At 30.9% G+C, this 17,065-nt stretch overlaps 2 protein-coding genes across 6 annotated transcripts in view; one reads left to right on the top strand and one right to left on the bottom strand.

The window, feature by feature from the left end:
- Window positions 1–956: 956 nt before the first annotated feature.
- Window positions 957–6,702, top strand: LOC112683979 (early endosome antigen 1-like). 3 transcript variants are annotated; one of them, XM_025555262.1, is made up of 15 exons: window positions 957–1,049; window positions 1,310–1,425; window positions 1,860–1,970; window positions 2,093–2,263; window positions 2,320–2,561; window positions 2,633–2,792; window positions 2,848–2,919; window positions 2,989–3,182; window positions 3,247–3,392; window positions 3,462–3,555; window positions 3,613–3,767; window positions 5,185–5,299; window positions 6,146–6,298; window positions 6,363–6,440; window positions 6,506–6,702. In XM_025555262.1, the coding sequence occupies exons 2-15, from the start codon at window positions 1,377–1,379 to the stop codon at window positions 6,671–6,673; spliced, it is 1,908 nt and encodes a 635-aa protein (XP_025411047.1). In that variant the 5' UTR covers window positions 957–1,049; window positions 1,310–1,376; the 3' UTR covers window positions 6,674–6,702. The 3 variants fall into 3 exon arrangements, with proteins under 3 accessions (XP_025411047.1, XP_025411046.1, XP_025411048.1); XM_025555261.1 differs by having other exon boundaries at window positions 959–1,049; window positions 1,284–1,425; XM_025555263.1 differs by lacking the exon at window positions 1,860–1,970 and having other exon boundaries at window positions 959–1,049; window positions 1,284–1,425.
- Window positions 6,703–9,827: 3,125 nt separating this feature from the next.
- LOC112683964 (discoidin domain-containing receptor 2-like) overlaps window positions 9,828–17,065 on the bottom strand; it is a 180,427-nt gene continuing 173,189 nt past the window's right edge. For all 3 annotated transcript variants that reach the window (XM_025555241.1, XM_025555240.1, XM_025555239.1), the window contains 4 exons: window positions 13,608–13,700; window positions 13,357–13,498; window positions 12,923–13,072; window positions 9,828–10,346 (listed from right to left, as the gene is read on the bottom strand). In XM_025555241.1, coding sequence (XP_025411026.1) covers window positions 10,167–10,346; window positions 12,923–13,072; window positions 13,357–13,498; window positions 13,608–13,700 — 565 coding nt within the window. In that variant the 3' untranslated portion in view covers window positions 9,828–10,166. The remainder of the gene's footprint in view (window positions 10,347–12,922; window positions 13,073–13,356; window positions 13,499–13,607; window positions 13,701–17,065) is intronic.

Genomic DNA, 17,065 nt, shown 5'->3' with positions numbered 1-17,065 from the left:
AAATCTGCCCTTGTTGACCCGTGTTCCGTCCAGGTATACAATAGGTCGAGTATCATAGTTCGCACGCAACGTGGTTATTTATCGTAAGAATTTGCACCCACGACCGGCGTTACCTTTTGCGAGGCCCTGGGCTAAACGTATTTTACCCATAACTGTAGTCTCACCGCGTAGCCTTGCAGGCTGCAATTAAAGGCGATAATATGTAATCAGACTCAGTGATAGCTGCTCACGATATGGGGTAATGAAATTTAAGTAATGCGATAAAATAAATGTCCTATGTATCCCGGTTTCCATACTGTGCGGCATGCCGTACCGGTCGTCGTTGGTACATACATTTGTGCATACAAGTTAAACATAATATTGTTGTTTTGTTGGTTTTTTTTATTACACGCCAACAGATTTGTCAACGGAAAGCGCACTCGCCAGGCGATCCACACATTTCACGTTTTATTTTATGAGATTTCCGTACATAACATTCTTCACTGAAAATGTTAAGCACGAGAGCCAGGACAAATGCCCCGTTTCGCTTCCCCCTAACGTTGGTCCCGTTTGCATCTGCGAGGAACCATGTCACTGCTCTTCATCGAAAACTTGCTTACAATCACAGATGTAGATAATAAATGTGGTGTTTATTATCTTTCATTATCTGTAATCAATTGTATGTTCCAATATGGCCGCCGCCCTTATCACGGCCGATCGTGCGCGGTTATCACGGGAAAGACTTGTTGAAAAATAAAATAAAAAAACTCTTATGTACATAAAAAATACACACGCACAGTCCTATTATCATATCACCGTATGTGTACGACCGCCGCGGGTCTGCTGTAGTTACTTCTTGCTGTGTAGTTAGTAGTCACACTAGTGCACCATCTGTCTACGTAGGTCGGACGATTGCTGTAATACTTTTTCGTTTATCCGCGTGCCTATCTGCGCCACTGCCCTGTATCGGCGTTTCAGCCGCCAACCGTGCTGCTGGATCCATCGTCGTGACGGTGATGTTCGTAGGAATCGTACGCGTAGGTCCGTTCTTCTCTACCCGTCCGATTCAGGTGAGAACACGAGAAGTATAGTCTCCAGGGGTGTTGGAACGGTCGCTAGAGTGGCCCGGTTAGTTATTAGTTAACCGGGTCCATGGGCAAGACGGACAGCCCCTGTGCGTGTTGGCATATGTTGGCACATATTGAAATTATTAAAATAAATTGGTGGCTGGGGATAAAATCTGTAATCCATCTATTTATGTTGATTTATGTCTATGTATTTATAATATTTGTTTTGTTCTTAAGTTATGCAAATAGTCGAATGTTTGCAGCGATTATTTTCTGGGGTGTACACGTTGAATCCTAGTTACTAGTAGATCCTGTACGGCTAAAGATACTATGGAGAACGACGTTAAAGATGAACTGAAACAGCCAGACGAAAATCGGGGTAATACAATTTTTACTGCACTAATACGATATCCCCTATATTTGTTTTTATTTACTCCTCAACTCCCGAGTTCACCAGTTTATTTTTACACATTTATTTTTTATTTTTGGTTTTAATTTTTATTTCTTTTTACTAATCTACATGTAATATATTTAGTTTGTTGCACTTTGTGTGGTTTTTTTTTTATTGAATTATAAATTACACATTTTTTTTTGCATGATTGTCAAGCAATTCAGTGTATCTACACACTCCGTTTTAATTTTTTTACTCCTGTGTTATACATAATGTATGAAGCCATGGTAAATTAATATTACACTGAATTACTTGTATTTGTATGGAAAATGGTTTTTTTTTTTTGGATTTAATTTTTTTTTTCTAATAAATTATATCTTATCTATGCTTATGTTGGTGTTGCACGCCCTTTATATCAACAGGTCCGTTGACTTTGGACTCACTTCTAAAACAAATAGACGAACTGCAATCAGAGAAAAAAGAGTTTGGCTTGCAACGTGCCAAAATGAAGGGGTTTTTACTACAAAAAGAAGGTGACCAATTATTGCTTTGTTGCTTTCTATTTGTATATATTATATGAAATCATATAAAATTAATTTATTGACAAATGTTATTACTTTTTAAGTTACTTTTTTAATTGATCGTTAATTCTTAGAGGAACTCAAGCATATGTCTAGTATTTCGGCTGAATTGAAGAGGTTACAAAATGAATTAGACGAGTCCCAGAGCCAGCACACTGTAACTAAGCTAGAAATGGAAGGCAAGTTTGAAGAACAAACTCGGAAGTATAACGAGGAAATTTCATCATTGCATAAAGTCCTTGCTGGTAAATATTTGATAATTTGAAATAGTTTCAGTATTCTAAAATTAATTTTTCTGTAGAAACTTTGGAAGAATCCAGGAGGCGTGAAAATGAAACTAAAATGTATAAAACAATGAACGAAAAATTGGAAAACGAGTTGAAAAATTGCCGCAATCAAATGTTGATTGGCCAGCAAGGAAACAATATTCTGGGTGATTCAACTCCACAACAAATACTTAATGTCCCAGGCACTGTTCTTTCTGCTATTGCTAGAAAAATGACTAATTTAACTTCTAGCATTGAATCTGATGACTACAGAAAAGTAAATTATTGGAACACAGTTTAAATAAATCAATGAACATTTATATAAAATTTTAATCCATCACATTTTAGTCTCAAGATGATGAAGATAACGTTTATAAAGCTCTTGTTGATCCATTGAAAGAAGAAGTTGAAGCCTTGAAAGAAAAAATTAGAGAAATGGACACTGATATCAATTGCTATAAAACAAAATTATCTGAGTCAAAAGAAAATATTGTGAAACTCACTGCTAGTATGTATTTGCAACTCATATTATATACACATCTACAACATTACATATTTTTTAGATAATTCTCAAGAAGAATCATCTAATTCTTCAGCAACTGGTGATTTTGTCTTCCTAAATTCTTCAACTGGCGGTAACTTAATATAATACATTTTTTTTTATTATGTTTTTTTTATTATTATGTATTTCATACTTATTGTAGAAAATAATATGGTAAAATGTGAACAATGTTCCTTGTACAAAACCCGTGTGAATGAAATGCAAGAACAATTAAATGAAGCAGATAAACGTCTTCATTCTATGGACAAGATCAAGGATGAACATGATAAAGAAACTATTTATCGTAAGCAGATGGAAGAAAAATGGAATGAAAAATTAGAAGAACATAAAAATAAGGTAAGCAATTAAAAATATTTTTAACTATTAATACAAGATGATTAATTTGTGTATACTAATTTAGGTACAAGAACTAAAGAGTTTCTCTGACCATTCGCATGAAGTACTGAGTGATCTTAAAATGCAATATGAACAGACAGTCATAGATTTTCAAAATGAATTAAAACTTTGTACAGAAAATGGTGCTAAAATGAAGCAGCATATATTAAAGTATATATTAAATAAATCTGGATTTATTTTTTATTACGAGTATATTTGAAATTGTTTTAATTCTTCTAGACTTGAAGAAGAAAATCATAATTTCAAAGAGAAACACATGAAATTCTCTGTGCAGTTACAAAATGAAGAAATTAATTTACCCAGTTCAATAGTGGTTAGTAAAATGTTCTATAAATGTTTTCAAAATAAGTATAATAAATTTACACCTTAGGAACTTCAAGAGTATTTGTTAAAACGTAACGAAGAACTTATAGCCATGTCCATAGTAAAAGAATCCATTGAAGAAGAAATTAATAGAATAAAAAATAGCGCTGCTATTTATGAGAGCCAAGTGCAAGGACTGAATTCATCAGTATCTTTTCTAGAGTAAGTATAAATTAATTAAATGTATATCTTAGTTTGAAAATACATTTGTCACAATGTAATTCTTTTTTTTCTTGTTAAATCAAAATTATTAGTATCCAATTATAGGTAAATATATTATGATTATTTAATTTATAGTGTGCTTGTTTATTAACACATTAAGTACAAAAATTAGATAAAAGTGGATAAAATCAATTAAAGTTAATTAAAAATAAAATTTAACTGTTCTTACATTATTGAATGTTTTTAAATTTCTTTACAGTTTTTAAAATAACTGAAATAAATTAAAAAAAAAAAAAAAAAAGCAGAATGTATGGGACTTAAAAATCTAATTTTTTTTCATTGCAACTTGAAAAATAAAAATATTGTTGAGTATAAATTTTGTTTACTACTACATCACTATTCTTTTATTCTTCAGATATGTTATTATTTTTATTTTATTATTTATAGATGTTTTAAAGTATCTTCTTTTATACATTTTTTCTGTATAATTTTAATAAAATCATTGTAATTTGGCAATAAAATCTTAAACATTTAATATAGTTTTTTTTATATATTTTTCCCAGTAGTGTATTTTCATTTTTTTATTTGTATTTTTTTTTGGAGGGGGGCAGAGTTTAAAGTTTTTTTTAAAAATAATTGATTTTATAAAATTAAAAAAAATTCATATATGGTATGAATAAATAATTATGTTATACTATTAATATTATAAATATAAATGAAGAGTTATTTACAACCACTTGAATAAATTAATGTTCTCTTTCTTTGCACCATCATAACAATTCATCTATGACTTTTTAATCTTTTTTTCTTCTGGGGGGGGAGGGGGCTGATAATTAGAACCTCCCCCCTAGAAAGCATACCACAAGTTGTTCCTACTTATATATATATAAAAAAAAAAAATTGAAAATATTACCATTTATATATATATTATAATTTATAACACATGGCGTACTAATGAATACTTCTGTGCTGTCTCACTGTATATGTCGTTAAACAATGTGTAAGTAATTCTATTGGTTGTCTGACCAAGATAAGATTAGATTGGTAGTATTCATACAATATATTTACGACAATTTAACATATAAATCAAAAATTATAGATTTCGTGAAATAATCATCATTTAAAAATAACAATAACTTATAAAAATTTAAAAATTTAAGTTAAAAAAAAAATCAAAATTCCAAAAATCTATGAATATGCAATTATATGCATTATGTTTAATATATGTAAAAAATATGTAAAAAAATTTTTTTCTATTTAAATGAGAATAAGCCAAATTGTGGACAAATCTAACAACCAATCAATTTGGACCTAAGGAAAGAAACATGCAAATGCATATAAGTCCTTGCCTTAGTTATAAACATATAAATAATTAAATTATATTTATTATATTTTATATATTATTTATATTTTTTAGAAAACAATTATTGGAAGAAAGAAGTCGTTTTTCTGAGGAAATAAAAAATACAAATCGATGCGAAAAAGAATTGATCAGCTGTCGCACTCAACTGGATAATGTTACTAAAAGAAAGGTAAAATTAAATGTCCATTATGTTAATTTTTACTGGTATTATTTCAAATAATATAATGTATATACCATCTGGGTCTATTTATTATACATAAATTATATCATTTTAGAATAATATGTATAATAATACATTTTTGTTTTTAATATTCATCAGCTATAATTATAATATTGCTGAGATTAAATATTTACTCTATCTTAGCATTTTTTTAAAAATTAATTTTATCTCAAATTTTTATTTATTTTTTAGCCTACTTTCTATAATTATTTAAAATCTTATAAATATTGCTTGGGTATAGAATGGTCTTTATATATTATTTATATTGTGATGACAGAGTATTGGTCTAATGCCTTTACATAAATATAATAATTTGGTGGGGGAGAAATTTGTACTGGGCAAATAAAGGGAAAATAATACCAAGTTACAGGAATAATAATAACACAATAAAATTATGATGTAAAATAGTATGATATGGTCGATGGTGAACTGTAGTAACTAGTAGTGAGGTAAGATGATGACTGATAGGCAATGGTAAAAAATAAAATGACATGGAAAACTTGAAACTGATTCTTATTGATCATAAATTGGATATACTGGATATCCAAGATTGGTCAAACAACATCAGTTGTTGGAACAATATTTAAATTTAAATTGAAGATAAGAAAAAAGAAAGAGAGAGCTTACAGTGTTACGTTAACAGTTAAACATGAAGATTAGGTATAAAATGCAACATCTGAAATAAAAGTAGTAGAAAAACCATATTTTTTCAATTAATTACTAATTTACTGAACTTTAAATTATTGTGTCTATTATTTAAACCGTGGTCATATAAACATTTGGATTATGTTTTAGACTGAATTAGAATCTATGGTTCTTGAACAGCGAAATAAAATTGTTGCTTTACAAACTGACCTTACCAATAGTGAAGAAGTGCAACGTGATTTTGTTCGATTATCCCAGTCGCTTCAACAAGAACTTGAACGTATACGAGAATCTGGAACATCGGTAGTATAAATCTCAACTGTTCTATACCAAATCTTTGTAACAAATTTATATATATGTTATTTAGGTGCGATGGGAACATGAAGAAGATATTACTGACTGTCGTGATTGTAGTGCTGTTTTTTCTGATCCTAGGATTCGAAAAGTATTTGTCTTGTTTTATTTATTATGTTTATAAAATGTGTTTATTAATAAAACTATGTTTTCTAGGACCATTGTCGACATTGTGGTAGAATATTTTGCCCATCATGTTTGTCTAGAACTGTAAAAAGTGGACCAAATATGAGAGATTCTCATGTTTGTCGAGTTTGTCACACTTTATTAGTTCGTGATTCAGCACCGTATTTTAGCACTGAACCACCTCATCAGTTTAACTAAAAAAAAAAAAAAACCCCAAAATAAACGTTTGAGTGGTTACCTTTACATGGTGATACTAGAATTTAATTATAATTCTTGATTTGTTTTTAGTTTAAATATTTTTTTTTATCCCTTAAAATTTTATTTTCAATGTTCATAAATTGTTGTGATTATATCATTATATATATATATATATATATTTTTTTTTTTGTCTATTATAGCAGTAAACACTTCATTAATTATTAAATAGCCTGTTATTTATAATTATAAAATTAAATATTCACATTTATAGATTTCCTTAATTTTCTAGTTCCTCATTGTTCAAGTTCTATAATTAGTTATATAATAATTGTATAATTATTATTCATCAGTCTGAGTTTTTAATTCATCTTTCGTCTTCTTACTATAATTTGTTTTCTTAAACATATTTTCTATCTTTTGAATTATTACATTTTTTTAAAACAATTATGATGGTTATGTATTTATAAATTATAAACTTTTGTAAAACTAGCTGACTATTTTATGTTAAATTGTTCATTATTGTACCTGGGAATAGAATAAACTATAATATTGTTATATAGTGAAATGATATATATTAATGTGACAGCCATTGTATCACCAATTCAAAAATCTTGATTTGAGGATTCTGGTGTTCTGTTTTGGTATTTTTGTTTTCTAGAGTGTTGGTTTTGATTTTTTTTTCTTTTATATATATCCACTTTAACTCTAGAACTAAAATGCAGGTAAGATAATAGTGGTGGAATTTGCAATTTGGTCTTCAGACTGGATAATGTTAATAGGCATATGCAGTTTTAAAGAAATAATCCTTTTCTTTAGTTAAGTGATCTGGCAAAGTTTTAGTATAAAAATATAACATTTTTATATTCTTAGTCTAATTTTTGGTAGATTATTTTTTTTTTTATCAACATGTTTAACTTGAATTTTTTTTTACTTTTTTTCCTTTAATCAGGGAAATATCTTAAGGAAATAGATTTTTTTCCAGTCAAAAATAAAAAATCACGCAGAAAGGGGTTAAAATCTTCTTGTTTGACGAAGGAGAAATTATTTTTACCAAATACTAAAAAACATGTTTTATCTGTATCCAAAGTTTTATTCTGATTTGATGGACCAATTTTTTTTTAGTAATGATTTAAAGTTAAAAATTGATGTAAAAACAGAAAATTCTGTAAAACCATACAATAACTTACTTACTTAAATGCTTATGAAATAAAAAAATGACTAAAGATTCATTAAATTTTTATTTTTCAGTATCGTTAGGTTAGTATATGAGTAAGGTGATATTACATTTTCAAGTCTTAATATCCAGAAATAAAAATTTTATTTCATAAAAACTTTTTAAAAAAATGAGGATTTTGAAAGTTTTATATTTATTTTATTTTATTTATTTATTTTTGTAGAAAAGACCATAAAAAAATTTTAATTCAATGAACTTGTTAAAATTCATGTTATTAAACATTCTTATTTGAATTGCGTAACATTCGATAAAACAGATATCTTCAGTAAAATCACAATACCATCATTATGGCTGGATAGTCAAAGTGAACGATCCCAACATTTATGAATTAATTGCACTGCGACAAAACACATTTTGGTCACTTTAATTAATTTGATGAAAAATGATTTCCTTAGTTTTTGGCTACCTACGTATATAAATGAATTGTGTTCCACGTAGTTTGTTCTTCGGTGATGATTTCACGTTTAATAATCGACTAGTAATTTTATTCTCAGGACCGTTCAGAGGGGGGGGGGGGCAACGGGACCATTTTGCCTCAGGTCCTATTGTTGGAATATTTTTTAGGGGGCCCCCATAAAGTTTTGATGTATAATAATTAATAATAAAGGCTCGATTACACTGAGCAATTTTACACGCTGCATGTCGGCGATTAAAGTTGCACGCTTATGAGCGTGTAGTAACTTGTCCGATTACATTGAGATTAAACTATAAACAATATGAATAATATTCAATTCTATTATGTAAGTATGTAATGCAGTACATGAATTTAAATGTGCTTGATTGATTAAGGTTTGGAAGATATACGTTTGCAAGAATTTTGTTATTTACAGTGAGTATTTTGTTTATCATATCTTAATGTTATGGTCGAAAGGCCCCCAAATTAATTTTCACCTGGGCCTAAAAAACTTTGGGACGGCCCTGTGTATTTCTATTCCGAGATAAAGATGCAAATTTCTCGAGAAACATGTCGTGCAAAAAGTAAAGCTTATATGTATATATTATTTCGTTTCTAACTCGATTATTGACCTTGGTTTTACTCATTGTTCAATGGTTACAATCATCTCGATGTGGCGATATCATATTGTACGACTATAGTTATAATAATAGATGTAGCTATTCGTTTGTTTTCAACTAGGAGTTACTCGTGCATGCTACGAGGTTAGGTACGCAATTGTATCACGTTTCTTTTCGATGTCCAAACGTTAAATAAAATAAAAAAAAAACACCGAAGAAAAACATGTTTACAGGTCGTTTTAATCACATATCAACTAACAAATTAAAAAAAGAACATTTATATTATACATTGTAGTAACTAAACAATAATAATAATTGTCATTTATTGCACGTCATAAGCCGATCTTAAGTATTAACATGTATAACTATGCGTATTTAATATATAGTACTAAAAATTATTATTATTTTATACATCTAAATAGTAAGACCTTTTCGCGAAGTTATAAGGTCTATTGTAAAAAAAAAAATAAATAGTTTTAATATAATATCATATAATACATTACAAAGATTATTACATTAAAATTATCATTACTCATCCCAACTCATAACCCTACACGCATTGATTGTCTAGCTAACAATATCTTCGATTATATAATATTAAAATTAGATTATATTTATATTTATTTATAGTTAATATATTATTATATTTTGTTTTTATAAAAGTATTCACGAATTGTTAGAAAAATACACCATGTATGAAATGGTTTATGGAAATAAATTGTCACAAAGCGTTTGGCCTGGCGGCCCGGGTCGTGGAGTTAGAAAAAAAAAGTGATTTTTTTTTTTAAAATAGTCATATCACAAAGTCATAGACGAAGCAAAACCCTGTTCTCACTTTTCGGTTAACCTATATAATATTTTATATAATACGCATCGCCGTGGCTACTGTAAATCGAGAGATTTCTATTTTTTTTTTTTTTTGTTTAGCGAATGTTTTTACTGAACAGAGCGGTAAAGCAGCGACGTAGGTAAGGGGGAGTTTTGAAGGTTAAATCCCCCTCCCCATTGCTAAAATCCCAGCCGGTAAATAAATAGGTAATAATAAAAATAATTATTACCTAAACATATCAAAATCCTCCTCCCCCTCCATAAATAATGTTTACCTACGCCCTCGGGGTAAAGAAAATGTTCATTTACGTTTTCGACAAGAAAATGTACACAATTCATATCTATTATACATGTACGAAAGATTTGAAAAATAAAAACAAACGAAATTTATAACAACAATTATTATTATTTCTATTATTATATTGGTGAAACGTTGTGCAGTTGGTTGTCGATCTCGCACGAGTACGTGGTGTGATTTCTTTTCAGGAAATGGTAAAGTTGCTTGAACGTGGGCCTCAAGTTTTGATCGCGCTTCCAACACTGACACATGAGCTCGTAAATCTCGGCGGGGCACAGGTTGGGTTTCGGCAGGAGTACCTGTAAACACGTACAAAGATGATTTATCTTATATTAGATTTTAATACGCTCGATCGCGTAACGACCGCAGTCTCATGTTTAATCTTTATTATTTTTTTTTTTTTTATAATTATCAAATGTACCGCACAATAAGTGTAATTATGTTACGATCTCGTGTGTAAGGGACATGGCGATTTTATCGATGTGTTCGTTCCACAGTAGATTTTTGTTACGTTGGATTACATTGAAATCCCCCGTTACATTCAAAGATCGTTTTCCTCTCGATAATTCAATTTGAAATTAATCGTTTTTTTCGATCGTAACTCGAACAGTGTTATCATTTTTATTACGGTTACGGAACGGAACATTGTGCAGTAATTACATAGCGATTATGACTGGTGTGCGGGTTCGCAGTAGTCCGTGCAATTCAGTGAAATAGAAAACAAGCTTAAACGGAATGTTCTTAAAATTACGGACAAAGTTCGTTTAGTACGGTCAGTTGGAAAAGGTGACCGTAAAAAAAAAAAAAATGTGAAATCGTCAACGAATTCGAAATACCACCGACGGTATATTTAATCGTCAATTGTTCAACAGAAATATAACGTCTCGAAGAAAGTTAACCACGTAATGAACGTCTTTTAATTGCATTTTTGTACGTAGGCGTGCGCAGACCTGCATCAGGGGGTGCATATTATACTTTTGTGTTGTATCTTAAAAAAATGTGTTTGGATGTTTAATAAACTATAATGTATAAATACCTAAATAAACGTAACTTAAATTTCTTATAATTTTGTGGTATATTAGTCTCAATGCATATGCTTTTGCAGTCAATTTTAGCTGTTAAATTATCATATTAAGTTTTTGCACGAAATTCAGAACATTTTGTTTCATTTGTTCTATTACCAGACATCATTTACACATTTTACCTAATATCTTAGAACAAATTACATTTTACTTATTTTTAAACTTAAATTGTAGGTACCCATTTACAACATTACTGGGGTTGCCCGGGCACACCCCCTCCTTGCGTACGCCTATAGTCGGCAATTGATTTCGAAACAGCGTCGTCGGAAGTCAACTGCAAGACGTCGAACGCACAACGTTTAATGCCTATTACACCGCGCGGTAACCTGTACGTTTTAATTTGAAATATAGGTTTACAAGGGATTAGATGTTTTCGATTTGCCGACAAATAGGTCGAAGCCGCTTGGTCGCGTGATAAACGGAAAACTATTGTTTACACGTAAAATCGGTTCGCGGGGCCACAGGAAACGGGTGAAAAAAACCGATGAAAACGCACGCGTGTGCGTGTGAAAGAGATACCCGCAAGGATCGTAAAAGTTTTCTTTAGTTGTACAAATATTCGGTTGCATTGGCTCGGATTCGCACTGTTCCGAGATTGTTGCCGATTGTTTGCGAGTATATCATGGGCGTATTTTAGGGGGAGGCCGAAGGAGCGGTCACCCCCCCTGAATCCGTATTTATAACGAAATCAAATTACGCGTGGCTATGAATACTGAATTGAGCTTTTTGTCGGGTCCATACTCAGTGAAAAATCAAATAAAACACAAGCATAACTTTCAAAACACAGGTGTTAAAAAAGAATTACACAAAAGTCGATTGTAAGTGGATCCGTTATTAGATGATAAAAATCACAAATATTAAGGATTCACCTGATTTAAATATTATCAAAAATTTTACTTGTAAATTTTAAATCTGAATTAAAGATAAATTTGATTCGTCCCCCTTCCCTAGAAGTAAGTCTATATATGCCCCTGGAGTGTATACAATAATTATCCGACTGAAACGTCGCGTAACGCGTGTTCATCGAAAACCGCAAAGTAGAAATAATCATACGATTTCGGAATAAAAGTTTCGCTTGAAACGATTTACACCCATCTACACGGACGCTGAACACTTATTGTTATTTAACGTAACAGCGCAGTCTCGCTTGTTGAAAAAAATAAATAAATAATAAAATAAATATACTCTTTCGAAAATTATCGTTCGCGCGTTTACAGTTCTAACCGTCAGCGCGTTTTGGTCCCGTGCCAGTGCGCTCTACACCATAATCAGTGGCGTAGGAAGACTGGATAGTGCCCCTGGCAAACTTAGAAAAAGTTACCTTTCTAACCAATTAAAATTTGATGTTATGATATTTTTTTTAACCTTTAATTTTACTAATATATTTAAGTGTACAATTTTTTTTTATATGTTATTATTACAGTGTTAATTTTCAACTTTGAACATTTGCTTTTCTCGCTTCATGACTGACAAATTCATCGATAATTTCTTCGTATAAAATTTTTCATTTAAACACTTTATTTTCATAACTTAATCATTAAAATTACATGTAGTGTGTACAAGTAGACAATATCTACGTATTTCAAAAAGTATAATGGAAAAATGTCGATTTAATTGTAGGATAAAAATACGGCTTTTGCACAATTTTCCGCCCCTTTGAAATTTGCGCCCCTGGCACAGTTCGCGATACCCTTGTTACGCCACTGACTATGATATCGCAAACATTATTACGACGCAGATCGCACGTGTTTTAATTTCTATTCTATTCGTCGTCACCGTCGTTCATTACTCACTTGTAGCTCGCCCCCGTAGTACATTTGTTCCGCGTTGTGTATGACCTGTTCGTTGGTAAGGTGCGGGAACGGTTTGTCTCTGGCCATGGTCAACAGCTCCCATGTCGTTACCGCGAACGACCACACCGTGCTTGGACACGTGTAACGATCCTTTGCAAAACAAACAAACCGTTATCGTTAATCGTTAGGTATCGTTTCGTCGTGAGCTTCGGTTAGCCCAAAGGAGAAACGCGTAAGATTATAATATTACAAAATGTTGTCCTATTTATAAGGAATAATATCGGTTTACGCTGTACACCACGTAGTCTATAGTCGTTGTACTTTAACAAACCCAATAAATAATTAATAAATAATTACCTTAAAAACCTGTTTTATTGGATAACGGATTATATAAATTAACGGTAATATAACCATATGAATAAGCATATTATTACCAGTAAAATGCTCTCCCACGGAAGCCATCGGATTGGTGCCGGAGGTCTGTTTCCGATTTCGCTATAGTCCTTTTTGTAAGCCGGATTGCATATGGCCACGTCGGCCACTTTAATGGAGTAGCCCCTCGAAACCAGGCAGTTCCTATTTTTTTTTTTTTTTTTTGAGTGAAAATAAACGAACCATGAACGTTAAGGGAGTGCAATAATAATAATAATGGGCTTTTAGGAGTAAAAAAAAAAAATCTTCTTACCTGGCTGCTAAATCTTTGTGCACTACGTTCTTGGATTCCAGATACTTCATGGCCGATGCGATTTGAGTGGCCATAAACATTAGCGTCGTGTATCTGTACATGTACAATAAAAGTTATAATATGATCATAAGCAATAGGTGGTGTTATTTTATACAATTTTTTTTTAGTCTTACCCCCTCTAAATTGATTCCAACGTTAATAAAAATTAGGAATACAAAATCGCATTTGTATTGTCAATAGTTTAGTTAGTCACATTGTAAATAGAATAGGTTTAACCTGTGCCCTCTAGTCTTTAAAGTTCAAAGACGCGCTTTTTTTCAAACAACCATGGTTTTTTTTAAATGTTTTATTGATATCTTGTTGTAACTATCTCGTATAAATATACGTATAAGATATTATTTACTGTAAATACATTTTTCTATACTTTTTGTACTGTACATTTTTGTGATAAATGTAATATTTTTTAATATAACTGATTATGCAACATACCACACACATTTATAAATAACGTAACAGTTAAAAAAGATTACAAAACAACATTCTATTATTTTTTTAGTTCCTAATAAATGTTCCTAATAAAACTTATTTATTATACGAAATAAGGCACAGCACATTTTAGTAAAAATATTTAATTCTACAATATCAATTAATTAAATTATGTTTTATTTGATTATATTATACCCGTGGCTGGAGTACAAGTTAAGATCGACATGCAATTTTCTATATTCAACTTTCGTAAATATTGGAATCAATTTACGGGGTAAGACTGAAAAAAATCCAATAATGAAAAGTAAGGGCCACCTTAATATATTTATATGTACTTATATATATTTGGCAAAATCCATGTATCCTTCCTACTGAATTATTATGTATTATTCTACGACCGGATGAAAAAGAAAAAATAAATAATAACCGATGGATATACCGATTATAATTACTAGAAAACACATAATTTGTATGCGAATTAATAATGGAATGTAGACTAGAGTAACTATATGAAGAAAATAAAAAAACAGGACAGTTGTTACTTCCCTCTCCTCCCTTAAAAAAATCCCTCATCCATATACATTCACACATATCTCATATGCACACAAATCTCTCCAAATCTCTGTCATATCACAATTATTTTTTTTTTTACTTTACTCTTTTTCAGTAAAATAACCTAAATAATAAAATATTTTCTTTTCATTATTATTAAATAATATTTTCTCTAAATTATTCATCAAAAAACACAGTGTAGCATTTCAAAATGACTATAATTTTTTAAACAATTAGAAAAATTTAATTTTTAATATTACAATTAAAATATTAAACAATGTATTGTTACATACAGTAACGCACACTCATTTTTATCGATATCGGTCGAACACATTATTTTAATACCGACCATCCACCCATTATCCATAAACATTATCAAAGCAACTCCAATGAAGGTAATTTTGGAGCTTGAGGTAGTGGAACTTAGCACTTGCGGCATGAGTCTTTATCCAATCGAGTTTCACATTTTCAAAATTTCAATTAAATTTTAGAAAATTGTTAATATTTTTAATTGCTCAATTTTTTTCAGGAGTCGACTGATCCCTTTTACCCATGAGGTGTACGCCACTGGTTACATATAGTTGCTGAGAAGTTGTTGAAAGAAATATCATTTTTTTCTAGTGTTTTAAATACATCACACCATTTTTTTGTGATATTTTTTGAAAATTTTTTCCATTCTACATTTTTAACTTATATCACATGAACTACATGATTATATTCATCAAATAACTTTTCGTCATCCACATTACAATCTTGATTAATTTTTTTAATTTTAAATAGATATTAAATACTTTCTTGAAAGTTTACCCAAGCGGGAATATCTAATAATAATTGAGTCCAATGAAAATTGTTGAACGGTTCAAAATGACAACTCCATTTTTCTACATAAGATAAGAATACACTATAAAAATCATCAAACTTTCCATAAAATAATTTTTGCTGTATATCTTTTTTTTATCAAGGTTTTCAATAATTAAACATATTTAGATATTTTATTTATAAACATTAATACGTTAAATAATAAATAATATGGAAATAACGAGATTAAAAAGGGATAATTTTCTAAAAACGGGATAAAAAGCGTCCCACTCGAAGTTTGTCGGGACAACGGGACTTGATAATCAAAAAGAGACAATCCCGTTTTAAACGGAACGTTTAGTCATCCTAATGCAGACTGAAAAATCAGACGCATAAAAACTAGGCAATAGGAAATATATTTATTTATTAGACGTGTTACAATTATAATAGTGTTTATTGTAATGATAGAGAAGATATCGTAGTTGTATTAAAATTGCGAAGGGAAATGATGCCTAAATATTCGTAACGGTATACCTATATTACTACGGTAGATTTATTCCGTATAGTAATTGAATCGAAAAGGTGAATTTAAATTTGCTGTTTACGCGTGTTCGTCACACGTCGCATAAGTTTGGAAATAATATGGTCTTACACCCGGGACGAGAACTGTGTGATGGGCGAAAGGAAAACAACGCAATGCTTTTTTAACGGAAAACACGGCACAGCCCCGCGCGGGAATACTGTCCTCGTGGGATAACGGAGAAGTGAAAACCGAAGGGCCAAACGAATTACAGTGTTCAATGGATATTTGAATTTCAAAATAATCGCTATACATCTCGAGGGTTATGTTTTGGATGGCGATGTAATCATCAAACGAGTAGTTTCTGTTCTCGCCTTAGTGTTTTACATTTCGCGTGGCGATTCGGGTTACAATGTAATGTTTGGAGGTGTTACTGAGTTATTCGTACCGACGGCAGAAATGATTCGCTACTCTCATAACGCTTGACCACTGCGGTGCGAATAACTTTTTTTTCCGTCCTCGAACTACTTTTAATCTTTTTAAGAGTTTACGAATTTCACGAAGAATTTTTCTATAAAAAATAGATACTATCGTTAACTATAATCGACTTGGTAATTTCCTTTGTTCTAGCCGTAAGAGTATGTGAAACTAATCATGACGACAATCGGTCGGCGTTCACAATCCAGCACTGTTGAATCGGATTCGCCACCACAGCGAAAATGATGCTCACGGTCATAGGAGTTTAGGGGTTACGGACAATTCACATCTAAGCGAAATGCACGGTCGAATCAGAACTTTGATATTGTCACGATGTCCTTCGCTATTTCTACGATCGACGACTCGAACATATCTAACAGCGATGCTGGCAGTGTCCATATGTACACGTACAATACATGTACGTACTCGTATACGCGTTTATACTTCGATCCTGGCCGACATGTCGAGAAGCAATAAGAAATTATGTCGCGGAATGCGATGTTTAATATTAACGTCGTGAACTGATTTATTTATGAATTTTTTTTTTTCATAAGTTGCCCGCGTTCTCAACGTTCCAGCAACAGAGTGCTATTATTTATCGTTGAAAACGGTGTAGAACACTAAT

This window comes from Sipha flava, unplaced genomic scaffold (genome assembly GCF_003268045.1).
Source record: "Sipha flava isolate LNK unplaced genomic scaffold, YSA_version1 238_pilon_pilon, whole genome shotgun sequence".
NCBI lineage: Eukaryota > Metazoa > Arthropoda > Insecta > Hemiptera > Aphididae > Sipha > Sipha flava.
Note: the sequence above shows the minus strand (reverse complement) of the source record. Positions and strands in the feature narration are given on the sequence as shown.

What these genes read in the sequence shown, in the direction of transcription:
- LOC112683979 (XM_025555262.1), top strand. Translation starts at nt 1,377, where the DNA reads ATGGAGAACGACGTTAAAGATGAACTGAAACAGCCAGACGAAAATCGG. An exon ending in TATTGTGAAACTCACTGCTA is followed by an intron (nt 2,793 to 2,847) that starts GTATGTATTTGC and finishes CATATTTTTTAG; the next exon opens with ATAATTCTCAAGAAGAATCA. An exon ending in TAGAAGAACATAAAAATAAG is followed by an intron (nt 3,183 to 3,246) that starts GTAAGCAATTAA and finishes ATACTAATTTAG; the next exon opens with GTACAAGAACTAAAGAGTTT.